General features: G+C 38.9%; 2 protein-coding genes and 1 non-coding gene across 3 annotated transcripts in view; 1 reads left to right on the top strand and 2 right to left on the bottom strand.

The window, feature by feature from the left end:
* Positions 1-25,018, bottom strand: part of LOC113688404 (trans-resveratrol di-O-methyltransferase-like) — a 42,173-nt gene extending 17,155 nt beyond the window's left edge. The window contains exons 1-2 of the mRNA XM_027206211.1: positions 24,519-25,018; positions 23,990-24,006 (exon numbers count right to left, since the gene is read on the bottom strand). Coding sequence (XP_027062012.1) covers positions 23,990-24,006; positions 24,519-25,018 — 517 coding nt within the window. The remainder of the gene's footprint in view (positions 1-23,989; positions 24,007-24,518) is intronic.
* On the top strand, positions 3,447-5,055 carry LOC140006315 (probable O-methyltransferase 3). The gene is made up of 2 exons (XM_072048143.1): positions 3,447-4,239; positions 4,610-5,055. Exons 1-2 carry the CDS (start codon positions 3,496-3,498, stop codon positions 4,910-4,912), a joined length of 1,047 nt encoding a protein of 348 aa, XP_071904244.1. The 5' UTR covers positions 3,447-3,495; the 3' UTR covers positions 4,913-5,055.
* Positions 10,954-11,060, bottom strand: LOC113688718 (small nucleolar RNA R71). The gene has a single exon (XR_003448080.1). It is a non-coding gene; the product is annotated as a small nucleolar RNA R71 (small nucleolar RNA).
* Positions 25,019-26,225: the final 1,207 nt, after the last annotated feature.

A 26,225-nucleotide genomic window follows, 5' to 3' on the forward strand; every position in this document is an offset into this window, starting at 1 on the left:
TACGCATGTTAAGAGTGAAATTATAGGGTTTCTTTCTGTAAATTGGCTCAAATCCAGTGGCTATAAGTGATATGGGCTGCGCCATGCGAATTTCGTAGATAAACAAGGCTGACCATAGCCAGTACCAAGTTCACAAGGATACGGCTCAATCAGTTTGGTAGCCTCTGCCGCGCCTCCATTGCTGCTGTAATCATTTTTATTCCTCTCATCCTTATTTTCTGGGCTCTCTCCTTCAGCTCTCCCGCTTTCCCCAAATTTCAGACACATTTAGGGCTTGTGAAAGGTAACTCGATCTTTGAAATTTTTTCAATTAATCATTGGTTATGGGCTTTATTACATAGCTTTTTTTTCATTGGATACATTGCAATGGTTGTTTTGTTTTGTGAAGGTGAATTTGTCTAAATTTTTGCCAATCAAACAGCAATTTTTTTTTTTTTGTATTTTCTGATATTTTGCTCTAGTATTTTTGGCTTCTAGATTTATGCTGTTAATAAGGATTAAAAAAAAAAAGCACAAGTTGATCGTTTGTTTCCTTTTTCTTATTTTGGGTTTGAGTTCAATTAGTTAAATCGAGTCCAAGTTTTAGCTTGTTGGAATATATAATGTTAGTTTAAAATCATATTGGTGATGAAGATGAAAGGGGTAATCTCGTATGTCTTCCTTAAAATGGTTTTTTGAGATCTATTAGAAGCTTTTGCATTGTGGAACCACAAATTGATACTGCATTTGGATTCTACACTGAAAGATGAGATATTTAGCTTTGTTGTGGTTCATGTCTGCTTCATATCCTGTATTTTGTGCAAGCAGTGTTCTAGTAAATTATCAATATTCTAGTAAATTATTTCTCCATCATCTAGATAAGATTAATGTCTCATATCCTATCATTTTTTAGGGATGAAATAGCACAGATAGCTCATTTAATATATTCTGTATTGCATTTTCTGCAAATTAATTTCTGGTATGTTGGAGAACTCACTTCTCCTTTCTAATTTCTTAGACTGACTTGTACCAGGAAAATAATTCTTTTCACTGTTTAAAAGTAACTCGTTACATTGTATGACATATGAAAGTAGGCTATGTGTTTGATTTCCTCCTCTGTTTTCAATACGGCAACATCAGAAACTTACATGAGCAGAAACCCCCGAGTTTTCAAGAATTGCGTGAGTTACTCTCAATGGAGAGTAACTAAATTTATTTTCTAGTCAAAGATCAACTTGAAGTCCCGGTTCCAAACATCTATAAGATCGAATTATTTTACTTATTTCTTTTATTCATTGGTATTCATACGTTTTCTACCTTAATTTCTTATGATTGTTTTGTTATTTGAATATCAAGGGTCCGATATTTGAATTAACCTAATAATCTATTGCCAAATTAACCGATTAAATCCGTAATTATTTAATCGATTAATACCAGTGGCGACTAGCGTGATTGGTCCCATGTTAGGGAAACATATAATCTAATTTAAACAAACCCTCGTAGTGTGTTTGTTGGTGAGGGTTGGGTTTTTCTAATTCTTAATACAATTGAGGAATTGAATTCTACGGTCGTACTTAGGGTTGTTTCTTGGTTAGAGAAATAGTTAATGGTCATATCTTGGCCATCGAAAAAATAAAGAAAAGTTGGTTGTTTATCGCTTGTATGACAACTATAACCAATCTATTAATGAGTATTGAATTATCTTTGTATCAATGATCAGTTGAATGGACCGTATCTGAAAAGTTGCACCTTTGGCTAGAGTCATATCTCTTATTGATTAATTCTTATTTGTTTTCGTGAGTTGTTTTTATTTAGTTAATTAGTTATTTTTATAAAAATCCCCCATCTCTAGACTCTAAAAGAAATAAATTATCCCCAATTCCTGTAGATTAGACCCTACTCACCACTATATACAAAATTTATATTTTTCTTGAGTAGATAATGATTATTACACAGGTTCGACAACCTGTCAAAAAGGCTGAACTGGGTATCAAATCCTCAGTTATAGACACTCGATTACAATCCAATCACGGACATAAAAGATCATTTCATGTTAAATTCACTAATCTCGTCACGTAACTGTTCTTTTAATTTTACATGTGAGTTGAGTTAGTGGAATCCACGTTGCAGTGTGTCATTTGAGCGACGGAATTGGGATGCGTAACTAAGGATTTGATGCCGGCTGGACCAATTAAACAGCCCAACACTTCCTGTTGAAAAGGCCTTTGGTTTTTTAACTTTACAAGCCCAAACACAGACAAGTCGGAACTTGTTCAAATGTTTTTAATTGGGATTATTATCACTTTACCCTCTTAACGTTTGGTGTCACTATCAATTTCCCCCTTAACGTTATCTTTTAGTCACTTTACCCCTAAGACTAACGATCAAACTTAACGGAGTTTGTTAATTAAAGTGAAAAGACATGTTTAACCCTTAAAATTATTATCACTTTACCTCTATAAACTATAGTCTTATTATCAATTTACCCCATAGAGTTATTTTTTAGGCAATTTATCCTATCATTAAACCAACTTAGCAAGTTAAAAAATTTTAGAAGAAAATACCCTCTTCTCTGCATAATAAAAATAATAAAAAATTTAGACTGACTCTTCTTCTTTTTAGTATCAAGAAAAAAATTCAAAATATTAATTTCTTTCTTCTTGGCAATCCTATTAATATTGAAAAAAATAGAAAAATGGAGAAGGGAAGGGGGAGAGGGAGAGAGAGTGTTCAATTCTTTTTTTAAAAAATACAAATAAGAAAGAATTAAATACTTTTATTATTTTAAAATTATTTCACCTTTCTGTTCACCACCAAATTTCAATTCTAATCCCGACAACCTTAAAGTAATACGATAACGTTAGACTTTTCTTTATTTTATTTCTTTGCAAAATCTAATTTTCTATCTCCGTCTTTCCTATCTCTTTTTCTTTTTCTAGTATTAATAAGTGTGAAAAAGAAATTTGAGAAAATCCTTTTATTTTTATGTTTTTTGATCTCTTAAAGTGAAAAAAAAGAAGAATAACAATTCCAACTTTTATTTTAATTATATATAAAAAATGGTAAATATATTTAAATTTCTTTTACCATACTAGTTAGATTAACGATGAGGTAAAATGTCTAGAAAATAAAGTTAGAAACTAAAGTGATTGTATCACTATAATCTAAATGAATAAAATGATAACAACAATGCACTAATGCTATAAAATTAAAGGGTACTTTTGTTCAAAATTTTTTAACATGTTGAGTTAAATTACTTATGGAGGTAACGTGACGAAAAGATAATGTTAGGGGGTAAACTGATAGTAATGATATAGTTCAAGGGGGTAAAGTGATAATAACCCTTTTTAATTGTCGCTAATCAGCCAAAAAAAAAAAAAATGAAAGACTTATATTAAGTGCAGGCAAATGCCGTTCGTCTCTGTGCTCACCTGCTACAAAACTGGAGACCATTTTTGTTCAACTTCTAAAGCAATAATCAAGCAGCCTAAATCGTTGATTCGAAAAGTTGCAGGAATGGAAAGAGTGGAGAATCTTACTGAGCTTCTTGCAGCTCAAAATCATGTAGGCAACCAAATGCTCAACTTCAGAAAGTCCGCGTCTCTAAAATGTGTAATTGAACTGGGAATCCCAGATGCCATCAATCAACATGGGAAGCCTATCACACTTTCTCAGTTGGTTTCTGCCCTTCCAATTAACCCTTCCAAAGCTAGCCACATCTATCGCTTGATGCGATTCTTATCAAAGGCCGGCTTCTTTGTTCTACAAGATCAAGGCTATGCGCTCACAGCTGCAGGCCGTCTTCTTTTAAAAGACGAGCCTTTCAATTTAAGGGCACTTATCTTTTTTATGAGCGACCCTGTTTTAGTGAAGCCCTGGAATTCTTTGACTAAGTGGTTCAGGAATGATGATCCCTCTCCATTTGATACGGCGCATGGGAAAAACTTCTGGGCTTATGCTGCTGAAGAGCCTAATTTTGCAAACCTCTTCAATGAAGCCATGGCCAATGGTTCGACTTTAATCGGTCAGGTGATGATGACCCACTGCAAGTTTGTGTTTGACGGCTTGACATCTTTAGTGGATGTTGGGGGTGGCACAGGGGCAGTTGCTAGGGCCATTGCCCAAAATTTCCCCAACATGGAGTGTGTTGTGTGTGATCTCCCACACGTGATTGCCGGCCAAGAGGGAACTGAGAACTTGGACTTTGTTGCAGGAGATATGCTAGAGAAGGTACCTGCTGCTGATGCAATCTTGCTCAAGGTAATTAAGGACATTTTCCATGAAATCCGTTTTTTCCCTAGCCACTCGAATAATTAAGAAACAATTGAGACAATATTGATATAGAACTCTACAACGATTTCAATAAAATGAAATATAAACAATTGAACGTCCAGCTTTAACAGTTGATTTGCAAGATCGCTAACATAGACGCCTGTTGTATGAAAGAATAACAATAATAATCATATGCAAAATTTTTGCTCTAGAGGTTAGAATGTTTGCTAAAGAAACTGGAGTTCTTGGCGCTCATTAATCGATGCGTGAGGCAGTGATGGAGTGTGATAAGCTTAATTTAGGATGCCAACACAACAAATTTCTTTAATCTAAATTTTGTGATTTTACTGGAAAACAGGGGATTCTCCATGACTGGAGTGATGAAGATTGTGTGAAGATTCTCAAGAACTGCAAAGAGGCTATTCCAGGGAGAGACAAAGGGGGAAAAGTCATTATTATCGACATGATTTTGGAAAGCCAGATGAAAGACGAGGAGTCAGTTGAAACACAAGTTGGTATGGACATGCTGATGTTGATGTGTTACGGTGCTAAAGAAAGAACTGAGAAAGAATGGGCAAAGCTTTTCCAAGATGCTGGTTTCAGTGACTACAAAGTACTTCCAGTGTTGGGTGTGCGCTGTCTCATTGAGGTTTATCATTAGACTAAAAGTTCAGTTCAAAATTGGTATTGCTACAATAATTGAGGTTTCAGTTTTACCCTCAGCCTTTGTCTCCCTCTGTTGGAATTTGCTTTGTTCCGCTTGTAATCGCCATTTTGGCAATAGAACTATTCTGTTTTCTGTGTATCTTGTAATTTGTGTAGTGTGATCTTACTGTTAAAGTTAAAAAATGAAATCCACTGCCACCCAAAAAAAAAAGTTAAAAAATGAATGAATCTTACTAAACCAAAGTCAAAAATCCTTTGAATCTTATTAAATTTGAATTTAAATATCAAATTTTGTATATGTGACATGTATCTAGACCTGCTAGTCCATACACTGTTAGTGTATAAAAAATTTACCTTTGCCATTAAAATCCTTTTCTACACTGTCAGTGTGTACACTGACAAGATTGGATGGATGCCACATCATCTAAATTTGAATTTCAATATCAAATTTTGTATATGTGGCATATATCTAGACCTGCTGGTATATACACTGTCAGTGTATAAAAGATTTACCATTTTATACGGTATATAAAATTCCTTTGATTGGATTCTTTTTTTATGATTATTATTATTTTGGTAGACATTTTTTTTATATCAGTATGCAATTCCAACTACTCAAGCAACTTGCAGGTTGAGTATGGCTATGAAAATGGCGAAATAGCTTTCAAGGATGGAGCTCTAATTGCTGCTGATGCCATTCTCCATGCTACCGGGTATCAACCTACACATGGTTTTTCTTTTTTCCTTTTAATCTGGTGACCACCAGTAATTAAGGCCCACATTTCATATGCCGAATCCTAATAATTGGTGGAGACCCTTCTAAGTTTTAAGTGGCAATAGCCTAGAGCTGGACAGTGACATACAATAATATCGAGGTTTACAATCTGGTATGGACAGGAAATTCACAATTGTACGTTTCAAGAATAATAAACCACCAGCCTCTTCAAAAAATCCAGACCGGTACGTAGTACACTCCTTTGGTCCGATGGTGATTCTGTCCCAATCGGTCCGCCGTAGGTCTAGTTGGACTTCTCCCTTAGTTAGATTAGGATAGAGTATGATATAGATAAAAAGTGACGATTGACAAAAAAAAAGAATAATAAAATGATTTCGTTAACGGGTGCTTGATGGTTACCTAGTTAAAAGAGTTTTAAGTGTTATAATTTTTTTAAAAAAGTATTATCAACTCGGGAAAGTGTCAAAATGTAGTGGATGCAATAATTGTAACTATGCGTGTTATTATAGTAAGATAGATATGATTTAGGTATGTTAACACTATCGAATGAGTATTTGTTAAAAAAATTCATAATAAAATTGACTACAATTAAGATGATATGGTTGATATTGTTCTGTGGAAAGAGGACAGGAGTGTTCACAAAGGGGATTAATATGATATGATTGCTAATTTTTTAAGGGAAAAGGATATAACTATTTGTAAAAGGGATTAATGCTTACTAACTGTTTTACATCCTCCCAAGGCTGTGTTTATAAGGACAGGTAGCATTTGTAATGCATTTTTGTGGGATCAGAATGTTGATAATAAGCGGGTTCATTGGACATCTTGGGATAATCTTTGTTTTCCTTTGGAAGAGGGAAGCTTGGGATTCCGTTCTTTTGAAGATACTTGTTAGGCTTTTTTTGCAAACTTTGGTGGCGGCTCCATTTGAATAACTCGGTTTGGTCTGCCTTCATGCATCCAAAATATATCAAGGGGGTGCATTCGTCTCTAGTCAGACTTCATCGTCCTTCTGTGGCTTGGAGAAGACTCGATCAGATCCATTTATTTGTTGAGGAGAATATCAAATAGTGCTTATGTGACAGCCCCACCTCTCCCTAAGGCGAACCAAAGGGTTCGGCGGATCGTCTGCCCAACTCTCGCCAGGACTACAGAGGCAAACCGCATAAAACCCTACGTAACGCGTGATAGAACCAAAAGAAAACAAACAATTGGAGACCACAAAGCCAAAAAAAACATGATTACCAAACCATACGGTGAAATGGAACTTCGATAAACACTTCAATGAAAATGAAACGAAAACGAAAAAATGGAACGAAACAAAGCCACGTCACAATCCGGCCAAGATCTGGCCGGATTCGAGGCAGTGGAGAAACCCTAAATTTTTTCAACTTCCCCTGCAAATCCGGCCAGGTATCCGGCCAAGATTCAGCCGGATATTCGGCCGGATTCTGCCACAGGGTTTCCCGCCAGAAATTTTTCTTTCCTTTTCAAATGCCGCGCTCGCCCGATCGTCCAACGGTTACATGAAACGTTCATCAAAGCCGTAGAAGCTTAACATCTCAAATGAATACACTTAATAGACAAGATTAAATACTTTTACATATATTTACATCAGAGTCTTGAACAAATTAACTAAAGTACAAGCCAAAGTATTCATACTGTTCAAAATATAATTAGGGCTTCGGTTGCAAAAGAGCTTAACAAAATAACATATACACTAGCTCGACCCTTTCTTCCAAAACCATGATTTCAAAGTTTGTCCCCTGTAAGCAAAACAAAGATAACGGGAAGGGGGTGAACTTACGCTTAATGAGGTACCAAAAATAATAGTAGTCAAGAATCATGGAACTTCATGTTCAATTAGTCACATATGCATATCAAATTAGGAAATGAACAAACACCTTAGATAGAAAGGATACAGGTGGCTCTCAGGAGCCCAAAATTTCCATTGCAGTACTTGATCCAAACCTGTTGACTCTCCGTCAACGTATAAAGAACAACCATATCCGTAGACCCCACTTTACACCAAATTCCGTCCACCAAACATACCCCTTACCGGGCCCGAACACCTCAACAGAAACAGAAGTGGTAATACTCGAGTATACAGGAAATCTAGAGTCTCTAATACCCAAAGATTTCCCCAGAAACAAACTATCGTGGTTCGTTATCTAATCGACCAGGCCCTTGCTGGTTCGACTCGAGTAACTAGCCACAGGTTTTGAGCTCAGAGGTCACAGAAAGATCGTTGGATACAAGTCTCCAACCGACGTCAGATTAAGCATAGATAACAGAGTCAAATGTACACAGTAAATACGCATACAGACAAGAGAACGAGTATGATAAAGTACACTCTCGCCTCATACAGAATAAACAGAAGTCACAGTTAATCAAGTCACAAACTGCAAATACAGATTAACCAGTTAAGCCAACAAATCATGAGAGTGGTACACTCACCAGTTCAAGTAAAACAAATTCAAACGTTTCCTCTCGAAGTACTTCCTGGATCATCGGCACGTCCTATAAATGATTTAAGTAAAACAATTATAGTTCCTACGGAAACGACACTCACAAATGGGACTCAACTACGAGTCGTATGCCTATCCAAATGAACTACGAATGCGAGGGTACAAAAGCGTGATTTTGGAACGAAAAGGTAACGGGAGGACCTAGGGGCTTGAACGACCCAAAAGCCCTTCATTTATACCCCAAATCAAACCAAACTCGAAGAAATCCAATATCCCCAAAAATTGGACAGCATATCCCTAAATTTCCTTCCTTTTCCATCCTACAAGCAATACCAATACCATCTCAATTCAATCACAATTGCACATACCAATCATAGGCTATAAAACACACCTAATTAGGGCCACAATACCCTTCAATTTGAGCCAATTGATAGCTCTAAAACCAATCACATTAAAGCCCCAAATTGAAAACCCTAAAGCTGAAATTTATGCACCCTAGCTGAAATTTCTTTAGGCAACCAAAACTAGTATACCAAAACTTCATTTTACACAATATAAAGCTATCATTCCATGGCCAACCATTACTCATCACATGAGGGCAGAAAAAATCACCATAAAAACTGAAATTTTCATAATACTACTTCAAATTATGAAATATACTCATAAAACTATCAAAACTATAACTTTATGATAGGGTGTTAATTGTTAGTAATTTTATTGTTAATTTTCCTTTTTATCCTTGCCAAATATTGCTTTAATTTGCTTTAATTGTCAATATATATTTATATTTGGTATTTGGATATAATTTCAGAAATTGGAGCAGAAACCTCTTGAGAAGATTATTGTGAAGCTTTACACAATTTTGGTGCAAACCAACGAAGAAGAATGTAATTGCATTTGGGAATTCAATTTGGCTAGACAACATGTCAAAGTTGGTGGGGACCGCAAATAAGTTGTATTGTCTAAAGTGTGCTTTCTTTGCACATTTGTGGTTTTGCTTTCTTGTTGGTGAACGTGTGCACTTGGTCAAAAAGAAAACCGACAATTGCTTTTGTTTTGAGTGGAATGGAATTGATTGTGTAGAGAAATGATGACCTCTTTGGAGGACGTGGGGTGATGTCTCCATTTTGGCTGGTTTTTTATGTATGAAGATATGGGACGTGAAAGGGAGCTATAAAACTAGTTTTGGAGTTTTCTCTCCAAAGAAGCTCCGTAGGAGGATAGAGGTAGTTTTTGGTTTTCAGAGGAGGAGTTCTTCCTTCTCTTGTTATGTGGTGTGCAACTTTTCTTAAAAGAGTCTAGCGAGACTCAAGTTTCTTCCTAAATTCTTAGTTAGTTATTTATGTATTTGATTCCATTTAAATTGCGTGAGAATTTTATCATGAGGCGTGGCTAATCTTCTCCTCTAGTCAAGGATCAATGCGAAGACGCAGTCCTAAATATCTGTGAGATCTAATTAATTTTACGTGTTCCTTAATTTATTAATATTTGCATGTTTTCTATTTTAATTTCTATGGGATTATTTTGTTAATTGGATATCAAGGGCCCGATGTGCAATTTGACTTATTAATCTCTTGTCAAATTAATCAATTAAATCCGTAATTGTTTAGTTGGTTAATATTACTGACAACTAGTATTTTCACATACTAGGGGGACATGCAATCTGATTTAAATAACCCTCGTAGCGTGTTATTAATTTGGGTTAGGCTTTTCTAGTTTTTAATGCAATTAGGAAATTAATTCCTACGGTCGTACCTAGGAGTATTTCCTGGTTAGGGGTAATCAACGGTCGTACCTTGGTTATCAATAAATTAAGGAAAAGCTGGTCGTTAGAGTTTATCGGCGACTATAACTAACCTGTTAATAAAATTAAGTGAACATTCTTTGCATCAATGATCGGATGAATGGACTGTGTCTGCGTAGTTGTATCCTTGGCTAGAATTTATTTATTATTTATTTAATTTCTATTTACATTCATATTAATTAATTATTTATTTTTGGTTAAATTGATTATCTATTTTTAGTTTATTTCTGATAAAAATCCCCCGTGTCCCGAACTTGAAAAGAATCGAATTTTTTCCAATCCCTGTGGATTCGACCCTACTCACTACTATACACAGAAAATTTATTTTTCTCGAGTAGGTATTTATTATTGCACAAGCTCGACACCTGTCAATTTTTGGCGCCGTTACGGGGGACTGGCGTTAATTATTTGTTTCTTTTTAAGTTTATTTTTGTTTTAATTTTCTGGTATTTTTCTAGTTTATGCCTCACTTTTCTCGTACAGGCGAATTAATTTTCGACCCTGAAGTAGAGAAGACCGCGCGTAGAACGAGGAAAGAAACCAGGCGGCTCAGAGAAGAGCAATACGATATTGCACCTCAGGAACTTGATCCAGAGGTTGAGCCGACAAATTTGTCTGGTGACAATTCAAGTGATTCAGACCAAGAGGAAGTCACTATGGCAAATGCACGAACACTAAGGGAGTTGGCTGCTCCTGATTTAAATCAGCGGCCCTTGTGCATTACTTTTCCACATTTAAATGATGACACTCCCTTTGAACTAAAATCTGGTCTAATTCATCTCTTGCCATCTTTTCATGGTCTACCAGGTGAGGAGCCCTACAAGCACTTGCAAGAGTTCGACGTCGTTTGCAACAGTATGAAACCCCCGGGAATTACAGAAGAGCAAATAAAGATGAGGGCCTTCCCCTTCTCTTTGAAAGACTCCGCAAAAGACTGGCTCTACTACCTACCACCTAGTAGTATCACCACGTGGGACCAACTGAAGAAAAAATTCTTGGACAAGTACTTTTCGGCGTCTCGATCTGCGAGCCTAAGGAAAGAGATATGTGGTATCAAACAACACCCTAGCGAGTCTCTCTATGAGTACTGGGAGAGATTTAAGAAACTGTGCACCAAATGCCCTCAGCATCAGATAAGTGAGCAACTGCTCATTCAATATTTCTATGAGGGGTTGCTTTTCAGGGACAGAAGCATAATCGATGCTGCAAGTGGAGGGGCGTTGGTGAACAAAACCCCTCGAGGAGCTTGGGAGTTGATTGAAGGGATGGCTGAGAACTCACAGCAGTTTGGTTCAAGAGAGGACATCCCGACGCGTAGGGTGAATGAGGTAGAAACGTCCTCTATCCAACAGCAGATCTCCGAATTAACATCTTTCGTAAGACAATTAGCTGTGGGGAGTGCCTCGCAAGCCAAAGTGTGTGGGGTGTGCACTGCCGTGGGTCATCCTACGGAAATGTGTCCACTGGTTCAAGAAGAAACTGCAGAACAGGTGAACATGACAGGCCACGCGCCCGCGCCAAGAAAGCAGTACGACCCGTACTCAAGCACCTACAATCCTGGTTGGAGGGATCACCCCAACCTCAGCTATGGAGGAAATAGGCAGTCTAACTTTGTGCCAAATAGACAGTAAGGACACCAACAGCAGTACCATCCTCACCCACCGCCACCACCACCCCCTTCAAACTGAAATCCGTCCATAGAAGAGATGATGAAGCAATTACTTGCTAATCAACAAAAGACGGATTCAGACCTGCAAAGCATGAGGAATCAAATGGGGCAGGTGCAATCATTGCAAAATCAAATGAATCAAATGGCCATAACGATCAACCGTTTGGAGTCCCAAATTCAAGGGAAGTTGCCATCTCAACCTGAGGTGAATCCAAAGAATGTAAGTGCAATGACCTTGAGGAGTGGCAAGGAAGTCCAAGGACCCAAACCTGTGATCCCTAAAGATAAGGATGAGGAATGGATTGAGAAAGAATTGGAAGAGGATGGCAGAGATAACAAAAATGCAAAGGTGCTCCCGAAACCAATTCCTACAGCTAAAACTAATCGACCTCCCTTTCCTAGCAGGTTTGAGAACCCAAAGAAGCAAGACAAGGAGAAAGAAGTTCTGGAGATCTTCCGCAAGGTACAAATCAATATTCCCCTATTAGACGCCATCAAACAAGTGCCGAAGTATGCAAAATTTTTGAGGGACCTATGTGTCAATCGAAGGCGGTTAAGGGGAGATGAAAGGGTCATTGTGGGGAAGAACGTGTCAGCAGTTCTCCAAAGGAAGCTTCCACCGAAGTGCGGGGATCCAGATAGGTTTACTGTCCCATGTAGAATAGGTAATACTTTGATTAGAAATACCATGCTGGATTTAGGAGCATCGATCAACGTAATGCCTAAATCTATGTATGCTTCTCTGAACTTAGGTCCATTAAAAGAAACTGAGATAATAATCCAATTAGCTGACCGAACAAATGCATACCCTGATGGGTTGGTCGAGAATGTGTTGGTCAAGATTAACGATTTGGTATTCCCAGCTGACTTTTATGTACTTGACATGGATGATGATCACTCTTCCGATCCCTCGCCTTTGTTATTAGGTAGACCGTTTTTTAGCACAACCCAAACAAAAATTGATATTCATAAGGGTACTTTGTCCATGAAATTTGATGGAGAAATGGTCCACTTTAATATTTTTGATACAATAAAACATCCTGTTAACTCTCACTCTGTGTTTGCAATTCATGCTATTGATCCCTCTGTGCAAGAATTTTCTGAGTTTGCTTCTAGGGATAAATTCAAAATTGCTGCGAACAAATATCATGGGATAAAAGCAATTCATGAGGTGAAAAAGAGAAGAAAATTAAGGAAAAAGATTGCACTCAATGGCTATTTGGATCCCGGAGAAGGACTACTGATTACAAGAAAAATTGGATTACACCCAAATTGAAGAGTTGTGTTTAACGTCTGGCCAAAAACGTTAAAGAAAGGCGCTTTTGGGAGGCAACCTAACTTTTGATTTTGTTGGTTTTTTGTTGTTCAATTCGTTAAATATGTTTTTTCTCACTTAGGTATTGTTTAAATTTGATATTTTCTCTACTATGACCAGGACAGGTGATCATGGCGTGCCCACGCAAGGAGGGCACACATTAATCTTACAAGTTTCAACTTCAAGGTCAGAGGATGTTTCTAAAACATGGCGTACCCACGCCATGTTGGTAAAATCTCAACATTCCAAAGTGAAATCTTGGCGTGCCCACGCGGAGAGGGCACGCGTTAATGTTCAAAAACTGATTCTCAAGATCAGAGGATGTTTTCTAATCTTGGCGTGCCCATGCCATGTTTGACGAACCAAAAAAAAAAAAAGAGTTTTTTTTTTCTTTTCTTAACATTCGGTTTAGTTTTTCAGCAATTCAATTTCTGAATTTAAAAAAAAAATGTAAGACCAAAAACTTTTTTTTATTTTTCGTTTCTTTTTCTCTTTCCTTCTTTTTCTTTTCTTTCTTTCCTCTTCTTTTCCTTCTTCTTCTTCCCCGCTGCTCGCTTCTTCTTCTTCATTGTAAGCTCCGCCAGCCCACACCACCTCCAAGCTCCACCTTCCTCGCGCGCTCCGCCACTGCTGCTGTCCATTCAGCTCACCTAACCATAACCGCCGCCCTCAAGCTCTTCCTGAAGCCCACCACAACCCAGCGTCCACCTCTGCATGCAGCCGCCAGTGCCTCATCTCCACCAGCTCGCGTCGACCTCCTGCAGCCCAAGCAATGCCAGCCGCCACCACCTCCATTTGCTCTCTCACTCTCTCTCGCCAAACACCACCAACTGCCGCCGTCACTACTTGCAACGCAACTAGCTCCACTCTCCAGCTCAGCTCTTTCTCTCCATCTCGATCTCCCTCTCCACTGCGTCAGCTCTTTCTCTTCGGATCAGCCACGAGCGCCGCTCCTTCCACAGCCGTGCGTTACCCAGCGTGCAACTTTTCCTTCAGTCTCCACCAAGCCAACAGCGTGCGTCACCAAGCAGCCACGCACAGCTCCCCTGCTAAGCCGCTGCTTTCCTCTCTTTCTCCCTCCACCAACCAGAGCTCTTCCCCTTCCTTGAGCTAGCTCCACCAATCCGTGTCCACCTCTGCATGCAGCCGTCACTGTCTCTGCTTCTATCTCTCTTCTCTCCCTGCCGCGATATCCACTCCAGCGCAGCCTAAGAAGCTCACGCCACCACCAGCTCTCTTTCCATCACCGCCAACCCAGAGCTGTGCGTAGCTCCTCCTCCCTGTCCACCGCTATCGACTGCCGCCTGAAGCTCACGGCAGTCCAGCTCAGTTTTCTTTCTCTATCTCGATCCCCCACGGACAGCCTTCGCTGCCTTGGCTCTCCCCACGAAGTGCGCTGCACTTCACCTGCAACGCCACTAGCTCCACTGTCCGCCAGCTCGAGCTAGCTCGCACGTCTCCACCTGCTAGCTCCAAGCCGCTGCTGCAGTCCACTCAGCTCACCCACCACGCAACGAACAAGCGACGCACGCCGCCTCTCCCTCTCCCTCACACTTCGATCTCACTGTCCAAACTCAACCAGATCGCTTGGGAGGTGATTTTGTTTAAGTTTTGGGCCATTTTCTTGGGTTCCTTTATGGATGAAAATAGGAAGTGATTTGCTTGATTTTCCCTTTCCCGTTGAATTGCTTAGGAGTCTCTGTTGCGTTTTTGGTCCTTGGGTCTTGGGGCACATCTGTCAGTTCATTTAACTTGGGCATTTTCTGGGGTTAATTTTGGGTGGAATTAATTTTATTTGCTGCTCCATTTGCGGATATTTTCTGGTGTTCATTACATTGCTGAATAGTGTTTGGGTTTTAACTACTTGAGGCGTTTATTTCATCTGTGGGGGTTAAATTTGACGTCTCTTGTGCCAGTTCATTTGTTTGAAAATTGTTAGGGGTGATTTGAGAGTTACTTGTTACTTGGGTCCCATTCTAATTTTTGTTATTTTGTGGTTTTGATTGGTGTGTATGGATTTATTAGCGCTTTGAGTTGGTGATTTGAGTTGTTTCTTAAATGTAGGTAGCCCCTTCTTGCAGTTGTTTGTTGATTTGAATGGTTATTGGGATTGGTTGAGTGTGTAATTAACTGTCCAATTGGAAACAGTTATTGAGATTTTGAGTGGTATTGTGTCTAATTGCTGAAATTTGATGATTTATTTAGACATTAACAATGCTCATAGTTTGTTCGAGTCAAATTGGGTGGATGTTCTTTGCACTTTTTAGTTTAATTGTTGCATTGTTTGGGATTGTTTTCAGGCATTAATTGAATTGGTGGGCATTAATTGGGTCTCAAATTGACTAATAGAGAGGCCACAGTGGTTATTACAATTGTTAGTGCTTTGAATTTGTTGGTTCTAAATTTTGTTGAAAATTGTTGCCTGTTGTTAATTGGAGTGATTTAAAAAAAAAAAATGGTAAAACCCAGATCCTCTTCTAAGCCTAGGACACCTAAGACCTCTCGGCCTCCCCCACCTCAACCCACCATTCCCGCCTCTGACCCCTCGCACGATCCCTCTTCCTCTGGGAGAAGGGCTCGCCTTGGAAGACAGAGAGGCGTCCATATTTCTGACCCTTCACATTTTGGTGGTAATTTGAATTTCACCAGAGCCGCCGACAAACAGCGATATGCTATTTGTTGTGAACGGCGGATTATTCCTTGCCGCTATCAGGACGCCGCCACCTTATGTCTTTTGAATATACCAGTTGACTTTGACCGCTTGATTAATGCCATCAGGTGGCGTCCCTACACATATATTGTTGACCATCCGACATTTGTTGAGTTAGTCAGGGAGTTCTATGCCACATTTGAGTTCAATATTTCCACTGGTTACACAGTCTCTACCCCCAATGTTATTCGTTTTCGATTAATGGGTCAAGAGTTCCACCACTCCATTACTGATTTCAATATAGCCTTTGGTTTTATTGATAGGGCCTACGCCGACTCTCGTGAGTATGCCGAGAGTGCTTGTGACTACGTAGAACCCTTCTTCTCCCGCTATAGCTCTATTTGGAAAGAAATGTCCGTAGACTGTGATTCTTACGACCCCCGAAAGTCCAAGAGCTCTTATCTCAAGGACCCGGCTTCTCGCTACATCCAACGTTCTTGGCTTATAGTTTCTCAGGCAGGCGAGATAGCTCAGGCATTTTGTCTAAGTCGGAGTTTTTCTTTATTTGGTGCATGCATAATAACATTAAAGTTAATTTGGGGTGCTGGCTAGCTTCTCAATTCAAGTCTGTTTTGACTAAAAAGAAGCGCCCCTTGATTCTTGGATCATACATTACCCATTTGGCTGTTAATTTACATGTGCTTGATCTCTCTAACCATGATTTACATGTAGCATGTCAAATGGAGCCCTTAGACATCCCTTGTCTAGAGAAAATGGGCTTGGCTAGGGAGGGTGACAATGGGTGGGAGGTTCCACCACCGGGACCATCTCGTATTCCCCCTCGTTCATCTTTTGCCCGTTCCTCCACTACTAGTAGTGACCCTGGCCTTTCGACCTCCGCTCCGCCTCCTCCAATCCCAGGGGCTGATGACTGGCATCAACTCCAGATGCGAGTTCAGAAATTGGAAGCTCAAGTATCAAATATTGATGTTAATGTGCATAGCATGGCACAGAATTTGGCGGCGTTTATGCACCACGTGGGTGTTGAACCTAAACTTCCGCCTAACCCGCCGCTGTTTTGACAACTTCAGGGGAGTTTCGTTCCGCTTCTTCTTATTTTTACTAATTAATTATCACATTGAGGGCAATGTGTGCTTTAAGTGTGGGGGGATTTGGATTTGATTGGAGTTTCTTTAAATTGTTGCTTTTCTTATTGTTGTCTTGATGAATAAATGTGGCAACTCACTCTTCTATTGCTGGTTGTTATTTATCCTATGAATTTTGTTTAGATGGCAAGTAAAAGCATATTATCTTGGTGAATATTATGAGTTTAATGAATTGGTGCAAATTGTGGTTAAATTGTTTAGGCAATATAAATATTTTACTAGCAATTGTTGTGTGAATTGGGCAATTGTTGATCTTAGTTCTCCATATTAGGAGATGACGTAGGTCATGATCTTTAATTATCTGGTATTCTGATACTTTAATTGTGGTTAATAAATGGCTCTACTCCGCTAGTGTCATCACCCAGTAACCGGGAGTCTTCACCACAAGTGTCGACTCTCGCGTCAAAAAGTGACGATATCTATGAGTAGTTAGTCATGAAGCTGTGAAAAGTTGAGTAACTGGGCTCTTTCATCTAAAAATGTCAGAGTTCACGTCAAAAGACTTGAATAGCTTGGGACTGAGCATTTATTGAAAAAAAATTAATTATTATCATTTAAAAAAAAAAAGAGAGAAGAAAATAATAAGTAAGCTTATGATCATGTTGGCCTGCCGATCCTTGTTCTTCAATGTTGAGATTTTGATTTTCAGTTGACCCAATTGCTAACTTTTGCTAGTTTAATATTTTGATTTCTTAGACAAGTTAGCCATGAATTGGACGAGTCTATGATTTCAGGAGCTAACCGGGAGAAATATGTTTTGACACTTAGCTACTAAAACTTGATTTTGGGATAAACGCAGCTTGGCAATAAATGAAATGAGAGTTAGCCATTGTTGAATTTAGTTGTTCCCATGCTTGAGGACAAGCATGATTTAAGTGTGGGGGGAATTGATAGGGTGTTAATTGTTAGTAATTTTATTGTTAATTTTCCTTTTTATCCTTGCCAAATATTGCTTTAATTTGCTTTAATTGTCAATATATATTTATATTTGGTATTTGGATATAATTTCAGAAATTGGAGCAGAAACCTCTTGAGAAGATTATTGTGAAGCTTTACACAATTTTGGTGCAAACCAACGAAGAAGAATGGAATTGCATTTGGGAATTCAATTTGGCTAGACAACATGTCAAAGTTGGTGGGGACCGCAAATAAGTTGTATTGTCTAAAGTGTGCTTTCTTTGCACATTTGTGGTTTTACTTTCTTGTTGGTGAACGTGTGCACTTGGTCAAAAAGAAAACCGACAATTGCTTTTGTTTTGAGTGGAATGGAATTGATTGTGTAGAGAAATGATGACCTCTTTGGAGGACGTGGGGTGATGTCTCCATTTTGGCTGGTTTTTTATGTATGAAGATATGGGACGTGAAAGGGAGCTATAAAACTAGTTTTTGAGTTTTCTCTCCAAAGAAGCTCCGTAGGAGGATAGAGGTAATTTTTGGTTTTCAGAGGAGGAGTTCTTCCTTCTCTTGTTGTGTGGTGTGCAACTTTTCTTAAAAGAGTCTAGCGAGACTCAAGTTTCTTCCTAAATTCTTAGTTAGTTATTTATGTATTTGATTCCATTTAAATTGCGTGAGAATTTTATCATGAGGCGTGGCTAATCTTCTCCTCTAGTCAAGGATCAATGTGAAGACGCAGTCCTAAATATCTGTGAGATCTAATTAATTTTACGTGTTCCTTAATTTATTAATATTTGCATGTTTTCTATTTTAATTTCCATGGGATTATTTTGTTAATTGGATATCAAGGGCCCGATGTGCAATGTGACTTATTAATCTCTTGTCAAATTAATCAATTAAATCCGTAATTGTTTAGTTGGTTAATATTAGTGACAACTAGTATTTTCACATACTAGGGGGACATGCAATCTGACTTTTTCAGTTGGCGGATTTAATTGCACATCGGGCCCTTGATATCCAATTAACAAAATAATCCCATGGAAATTAAAATAGAAAACATGCAAATATTAATAAATTAAGGAACACGTAAAATTAATTAGATCTCACAGATATTTAGGACTGCGTCTTTGCATTGATCCTTGACTAGAGGAGAAGATTAGCCACACCTCATGATAAAATTCTCACGCAATTTAAATGGAATCAAATACATAAATAACTAACTAAGAATTTAGGAAGAAACTTGAGTCTCGCTAGACTCTTTTAAGAAAAGTTGCACACCACACAACAAGAGAAGGAAGAACTCCTCCTCTGAAAACCAAAAACTACCTCTATCCTCCTACGGAGCTTCTTTGGAGAGAAAACTCCAAAACTAGTTTTATAGCTCCCTTTCACGTCCCATATCTTCATACATAAAAAACCAGCCAAAATGGAGACATCACCCCACGTCCTCCAAAGAGGTCATCATTTCTCTACACAATCAATTCCATTCCACTCAAAACAAAAGCAATTGTCGGTTTTCTTTTTGACCAAGTGCACACGTTCACCAACAAGAAAGCAAAACCACAAATGTGCAAAGAAAGCACACTTTAGACAATACAACTTATTTGCGGTCCCCACCAACTTTGACATGTTGTCTAGCCAAATTGAATTCCCAAATGCAATTCCATTCTTCTTCGTTGGTTTGCACCAAAATTGTGTAAAGCTTCACAATAATCTTCTCAAGAGGTTTCTGCTCCAATTTCTGAAATTATATCCAAATACCAAATATAAATATATATTGACAATTAAAGCAAATTAAAGCAATATTTGGCAAGGATAAAAAGGAAAATTAACAATAAAATTACTAACAATTAACACCCTATCACTTTAAATCACTAATTTGCAACTATTAAAAGCAAAGAGAAATTTTCTTAGCAGGTTACCTTGGAACCTCAAGAAAATGGTAGCTTAGTATCTTTCCTCCCAAATTGACTCCACTAAAACCTTTGAACTTCCTTAGTTAGCACTTTGTATGGAGAAATCTACAATTTTGATGGTTGGGAATCAAGATTGAAGCAAGGGATTGAAGTGTAAGATGAAGTATTTCCTCTCTTTTCTCCTCTCCAAGAGTCTGCCAAGCAAGGTGGAAAATGAAGAAAAATTTGGTCAAAATTGATGTTTAGTAAAGGTAAGAAAAGTTGGTCAAAGTCCAACTCCAATCGGGTCGCGACACTTGGCATTTTTCAGGGTTTAAACTTATCTTTTTTCTCCCAATGGTTAATCTACCTAGCTAACCTCTAATCATCTCCTAACACCTTATAAAATAATATTCCTTTACAAAATTTCAACTAATTGTCAAAATATTTCGCATTTACCACACTAGCGGGTCCCACGTCCATAATACGCTCCAAACTTAATATGAACTAATTTAAACTAGAAAAAATGATTTAAAAACTCTACTCACTTTTAAAATCTCTGAAAAATCAAAATAATAGGGTATAGTGAATAAAAATGCATGCGAGGAAATAAAATAAAATAATATAAAATAAGAAAAATTTACGGGTCCTCACAGCTTAGGTAAGGGGATTGTGGATTTTTGGTATGATCGTTGGCTACTTTTGGCTCCAATAACTGAAGTAGTAGCAGTGCATAATCCCCCTTATATGCTGGTTGTGGAGTTTTTATACGTCAGGTGGATGGATCATATCGAAATTGCAGCAATGGCTTTCAGCCCATTTGGTTCAACATGTTTCTTAGCTTTCTCTTTATCCTGACCTAGATGACGTGATAGGACGGTTGCCATCGGCTGCTGGGTGTTTCTTGATCAAGTCAGCGTGGGAAGGCTTGCGCTCCAGCAGGAATACAATGTTGGTTAACAGGTTACTTTGGTGTAACATTCTGCCTTTAAAGGTCTCCTTTTTTACTTGGTCTGCTTTGAGGAACTTATTGACTCTAGATCCGAATTTGAGAAAGCGCAGCATCTTCTTAGCATCTAGATGTCATTGCTGCCTGTAGGAGAAGGAGTCGGTGAGTAATTTGCTGCTTCATGGGCCAAGTGCTACAATTGTCTGGGACCATTTTACAAAATGACTTGGTATTCTTGATTTCATGAAGTCCTTACTTTCGGCAATGTGGGTTTCTTGATTTTATTCATCTTCAGAAACTTTGAAGGATCACATTTGTAGTGCCATGCCCTCTATTATTATTTGGTTTATATGAAAAACGAGCAATCGAGCGAGATTTGAGGGAGCTAGGTTTAATGTTCAGGAGGTGATTGCCAGGGTTAATCATTTTATTGAACAACTAGAGAGCTGTAGGATTTTCTTTGCAAGTCATTTTCGTGGGGACATGGATGATCTTTGGGCTGGCTTTGCCTCCTCTCGACGTCGTCATCACTCAGTTATGGTGATGAAATGGTTTCATTCCCCTCAATTTCACGTCAAACTGAACATGGACGCAACTGTAGCAGTTGGAAAAGAAACAGGGGGTGGTATTCTACGGGATTATTACGGCGAGCTCATCTTTGCTTTCTATAAAGAATTTGGAGACGTTGATGTGTTGATAGATGAAAGTCTCTCGCTGATGCATGGCCCGTTGCTTTGCCAGGAAAGGGATTGTAATCATCTATTGGTGGAGGTGGACTCTCAAGCCCAGGTTCGCATGGTTTGTTCAGGAGCGCTAGCCAAATGGCCATTATGTAATGTTTTGAGAAGGATTAGGGGGCTCTTGCAAGAGTTGGTTGCCTCAGTTGTTTATGTTTATCGAGAGGCAAATGCTACTGCGAATAAGCTAGCGGGCTTGCAACTCAATGAAGATGTTTTTTACAATTCCCCTCACCAGCTACCGTTTGGAGTCAGGGCAACTTTAGTTTTAAATAGGTACGAATTCCCTTGTATTTGTCGCCAGATTGTAAGGGAATAGATTCTTTAGTTTCTTTTACGCATGTTGTCTTGTTGACACTCTTATTTTGTTTTTTTTGCTCCAATAAAATAGGAGTTGACACCCCTTCCCGAGTTTGGGGATTTTTGCCAAAAAAAAAAAAAATTTCAAATATGATTTCCATTTCTGAAACACAAAGGGGATTGTTACTATTGATGACAACCAAGTTCATCCATTTTACAAGCACGTCTTTCCTTCACAACTTGCTCCAACTCTTTCTTGTATGGGCAAATTTCACTTTACCCCCTGTGATTTAGTATTTTTCTACATAACCCCCCTATGGTTTCAAAAACTATACATAACTCCCTCACTCTCTTTTCTCTTTTGCTCTGCCTCCCGCCTCCGCTAGTGACCACTGACCAGTCCGCTCTTCCATCTCCATTCTCCAGCTCCATCTCTCCATCTCCATTCTCCTGTGGTGGCTGAGATTTTCTCTCTTATGTCGTCATGAGTGCTGATGATTTTGTCGGCATTTGGTTGAACTTCTTGTGCAGGTTCTTGAATAAGGGTTTATCGGATTTCAATTTGGCACTGGACTTGGGATTCCTTAGAAAAGCCAGAAAATACACATTTTTCAAGCCTAAATTCATTTTCTATGCCACTTACTTGTCCAAGAAAATTGGGTACTGGAGATACATAACCAATTACAGGCATCTTAAGGCCAACCCCGAGTATCAATGTTACCCCATCTTCAAATACTTCGAGAACTGGTGCCAGGATGAGAACCGCCATGGAGATTTCTTCTCTGCATTGATGAAGGCGTAGCCTCAGTTCCTTAATGATTGGAAAGCAAAGTTGTGGGCACGCTTCTTTTGCCTTTTGGTAATAACAATACTCCACCTACTTTGTTATACGTTGATTGTTCTCCACAAAACAACAACTGGGTTCTTGCTCGTCCGGATTGTCTCCTCTCACATCGTTTGAATTACCATTTGTAATTTTCGTGTAGCAAAGTTCCTTTCTGATGATGTATCAAAATCAGGCTTTTTGACTGGTCTTATCCTGGAAGACCCGACCCGGACCCGGGTCCCGTCAGGTGCGGTTCCGGGATAAAGATTAAGAGACCCGTCGGATATTCGGTCCGAGTCCGGAATTAATACAGTATAACGGGTCCGGGTCCGGATATATTAAATCCGGCCTGTTGATAGGCCTAGTCCTAGGAGCTGTTGAGCATGTAACTTACATGTCCGCCTGACAGAATTGCCTTGCAGAAAATTCTTGGACCGCTATTTTCACCTCCCAAAAGAAAATATTGATTTATTAAAAATGAAAAGAAAATCACACAAAAGACTACAATCGAAAAAGAAGGAAAGATAAACATGTTGACTTCATACACATGTCTAACAAAAATAGTCCAAAAAAACTATCCACTACTCCTAGCTAATAATAAACCTCGATAAGGGATCTCAAGCCCGGTACTGGAGTTATCTTATAATCATTGAATCCTGCCTCAGAAAAGAGTTTTGCCCACTCTCTCTCATTTCTTTCTTTCCCTGTGACAAGGACCATCATCAGCATATCAAGGAAAAGTTGAGTTTCAATTGCCTCATGATCATCAGCTCCTTTTTGCTGGTCACTCAGTACCATGTCTATGATTATCACCTTCCCTCCATTTTCCTTGCTAGGAATTGCTTCTTTGCATTTCCTAAGTATTTGTATACATTCCTCATCATTCCAATCGTGCAATATCCACTGTTTAAATTAACATTCATATCACAAAGAATTCAAATCAGTCAGGAACACTATGTTAAAGTTATTAAAGAAAATTGAAATTGATAAGAGGTACAGAAGCCTCCCCCCACCCACAAAAAAGATTTGCTAATGCCCTATTTGTGAATAAACTTCCATGACTGATCCAATGCTTTACTGAAATATAGACATGGTTGTAATGAATCAGAAGCGTGTATAGATGTGTTCAGAATCAGTGCTAAGAATGACTTTAACAACAAAAAGGTGAATATGGATCTGTTGCATCATCTTGGAAATGTGAGCTTACCTTCATTATAACAGCATTTGCAGGAGAAATAGTGATCGACGATTTCCTGCGAGCGCACAGGGTCGATTGCAGTACTAATTAACGTGGAGTATTCTAGGGTCGAACCCACAGGAACAAATCAAATTTCTCCACTTTAATTATTTTCACAAAAGAGTGAACGAGAAGATATTTTATATTATCATGAAAGAACTAACAATTAATTTGATTAAATTGATAAGAAGCGAGGGAACAATAGTTAAGCAAGCCTAGGGTTTAGGTTTTAATCCATAGATTGAATTGATTCTCCAATTACTTTTCTTGTCAAGTTATGAACGTCTCACACAATTGTATTTTAGATTATTTTTCGATACATCTAAAATGTGTTTAATGAAATTCTACGCCTCTCTTGAGACCGTAAACATTCAATTAAGCCCCTTTGGAACCTTGGTAACATAAGTGCGTCATGCAAATCCTAACATACTTTCGTGATTAAGCTAAGCGTGTTTATCTATTTAATACACGGTTGTATATTCCTTCTCAATTCAATACAAACCCTAAGAGCATGTCTATGGTGGCCAATCACAAATACGTAATTAAACCAAGATAGATAAATCATAGCAAAACGCAAGAATTTTAATTGAAAAAATTAATTAATTCTCCTTCAAAAGTTTCAAATCATGCAAAGCAATTCCAAACAAGAGAACAAAAACCGAAAAGTTAATAAGAAAATCAGAAATTCAGTGACAAGATGGCTTTAGTTACCTTCAGCAAGATTGCATTGGCACGGGGTACACTTTGAAACATATCTCCAGCTAAAAATTCCAAGTTCACAGCTCTTTCTTGATTCGCAACGACGTGTGGGAGATCATACACTGTACATTTTATGTTAGGAAAGTTTTGGGCAATGGCCCTAGCAACTTTACCTGTGCCACCGCCAACATCAGCCAAAGTTGTCAAGCCTTCAAACACAGACTTGCATTTGGTCATCAGCACTTCAACAGACAACTGATTATCACTAGCCATGGCCTCATTAAACATTTTTCCAAATCGAACTTCTTGAGCGTTGTAATGCCAGAAATTATTCCCATACGCAGTATCAAATGGAGAGGGATCATCATTCTGGAACCACTCGGTCAAGAAATTCCAGGGCTTCAACAGGGCAGGATCACATGATAGAAAAATGTGTGCCCGTACATTGAATGGCTCATCTTTCAAAAGAAGCCGACCTGCAGAGGTGAGTGCATAGCCTTGAGGGTTTTCAACGAAGAATCCAGAGTTAGCCAAGAATCGCATTAAGCGAAAAATGTGGGCAGATTTAGAAGGATGGATTGGGAGGACAGAAATCAGGTCAGAAAGTGTGATGGGCTTCCCATGATTACTGATCACATCTGGGATTCCCAACTCAACTGCGCATTTTACACATGCAGATTTCTTGAAATGGAACATTGCATTCCACACATGAGTTTGAGCTTCAAGAAACTCACCTAAATTGTCAGCTTTTTCCATCTTTTTGGGAACTTTATTTTCAAATTGAATGGCTGTAATTCAGTTGTAAATAACAAATGGTCTGTTGACTTTTCAACGCCCACCACGGTTGAATTGGTGGCAAAATTTTGCATCCCACATCGACAAAGGCTTGAGGAAAGTCTTCTTTGGATTCCTATAAATAAGGAAGCCTATTGAAGGAATAAGCTCGCACCACTCAAGAGAGTTATATGGGCTATTAGCTTCTTGAGTCATCTACCCCATTTAGTCAAATATTTTAGGCTCTCTTGATTTGAGTTTAGGAATATTTTCTAAACTCTTTTGTAAGTGCCTATTGGCCTAGGAACCACTTTCCTACGGTCTTTTGTATTTCTTCTTCATAGTAGAAATATTGCTCCTCCCTCGCCCGTGGACGTAGGTCAATTTGACCGAACCACGTAAATCTTCTGTGTCTTTTATTTGCTTTGTTATCCGTCTTTATATGGTCGGTTTTACCGCCTAATTATTATATGGCTGGTATCTACCGCCTATCTATTATATGGTCGGTTATACCGCCTGCTTTGTCCTAACTTTAGTTTGTCTATTTCCTGGCCCGGTCCTAACAAACTGGTATCAGAGCTGGTTATTATATTTTGCAAGACAGGTTCATCTGGTGGGGTCCGTCCATCCTGTGGGGCCCACTCATCCTGTGGGGTCCGTTTATCTGTGGGGCCCGCTCATCTTGTGGGGTCCATTCATCCCTCGTGGGGCCCGCTTATCTCGTGGGGTCCGCTCACCCTGTGGGGCCCGCTCACGAGACTTGCATATTTGTTTGGCCAGTTTTTTGAGACAAACTTCACGTTACAGATTTTGTGGCAACAATGACGATAACAAAGACGGTTGTCGAGAAATTCGACAGGAATGTCAACTTCGGAATGTGGCAGCTCAAGATGGAGGCCATTCTTGTTCAAGACGGAGTTGATCTAGCGATTCACGGAATCGAGAACAAACCAGAAGATGTAAAGGATGCGGATTTCGCCGATATGGATAAGAAGGCCAGATCCAGCATAATCTTAAATCTCTCCGATGAGGTATTGCGTGAGGTAGCAACGGAGACTTCGGCCAAGGCTATGTGGGATAAATTGAAAGCCTTGTATATGAAGAAGACAGTCGAGAATCGGCTATATTTGAAGCAGAGTTTGTACATGCTTCGGATGTCTGAAGGTACATCTATACTCTCCCATCTTGA

Source organism: Coffea arabica, chromosome 5e (assembly GCF_036785885.1).
Source record: "Coffea arabica cultivar ET-39 chromosome 5e, Coffea Arabica ET-39 HiFi, whole genome shotgun sequence".
Lineage (NCBI taxonomy): Eukaryota > Viridiplantae > Streptophyta > Magnoliopsida > Gentianales > Rubiaceae > Coffea > Coffea arabica.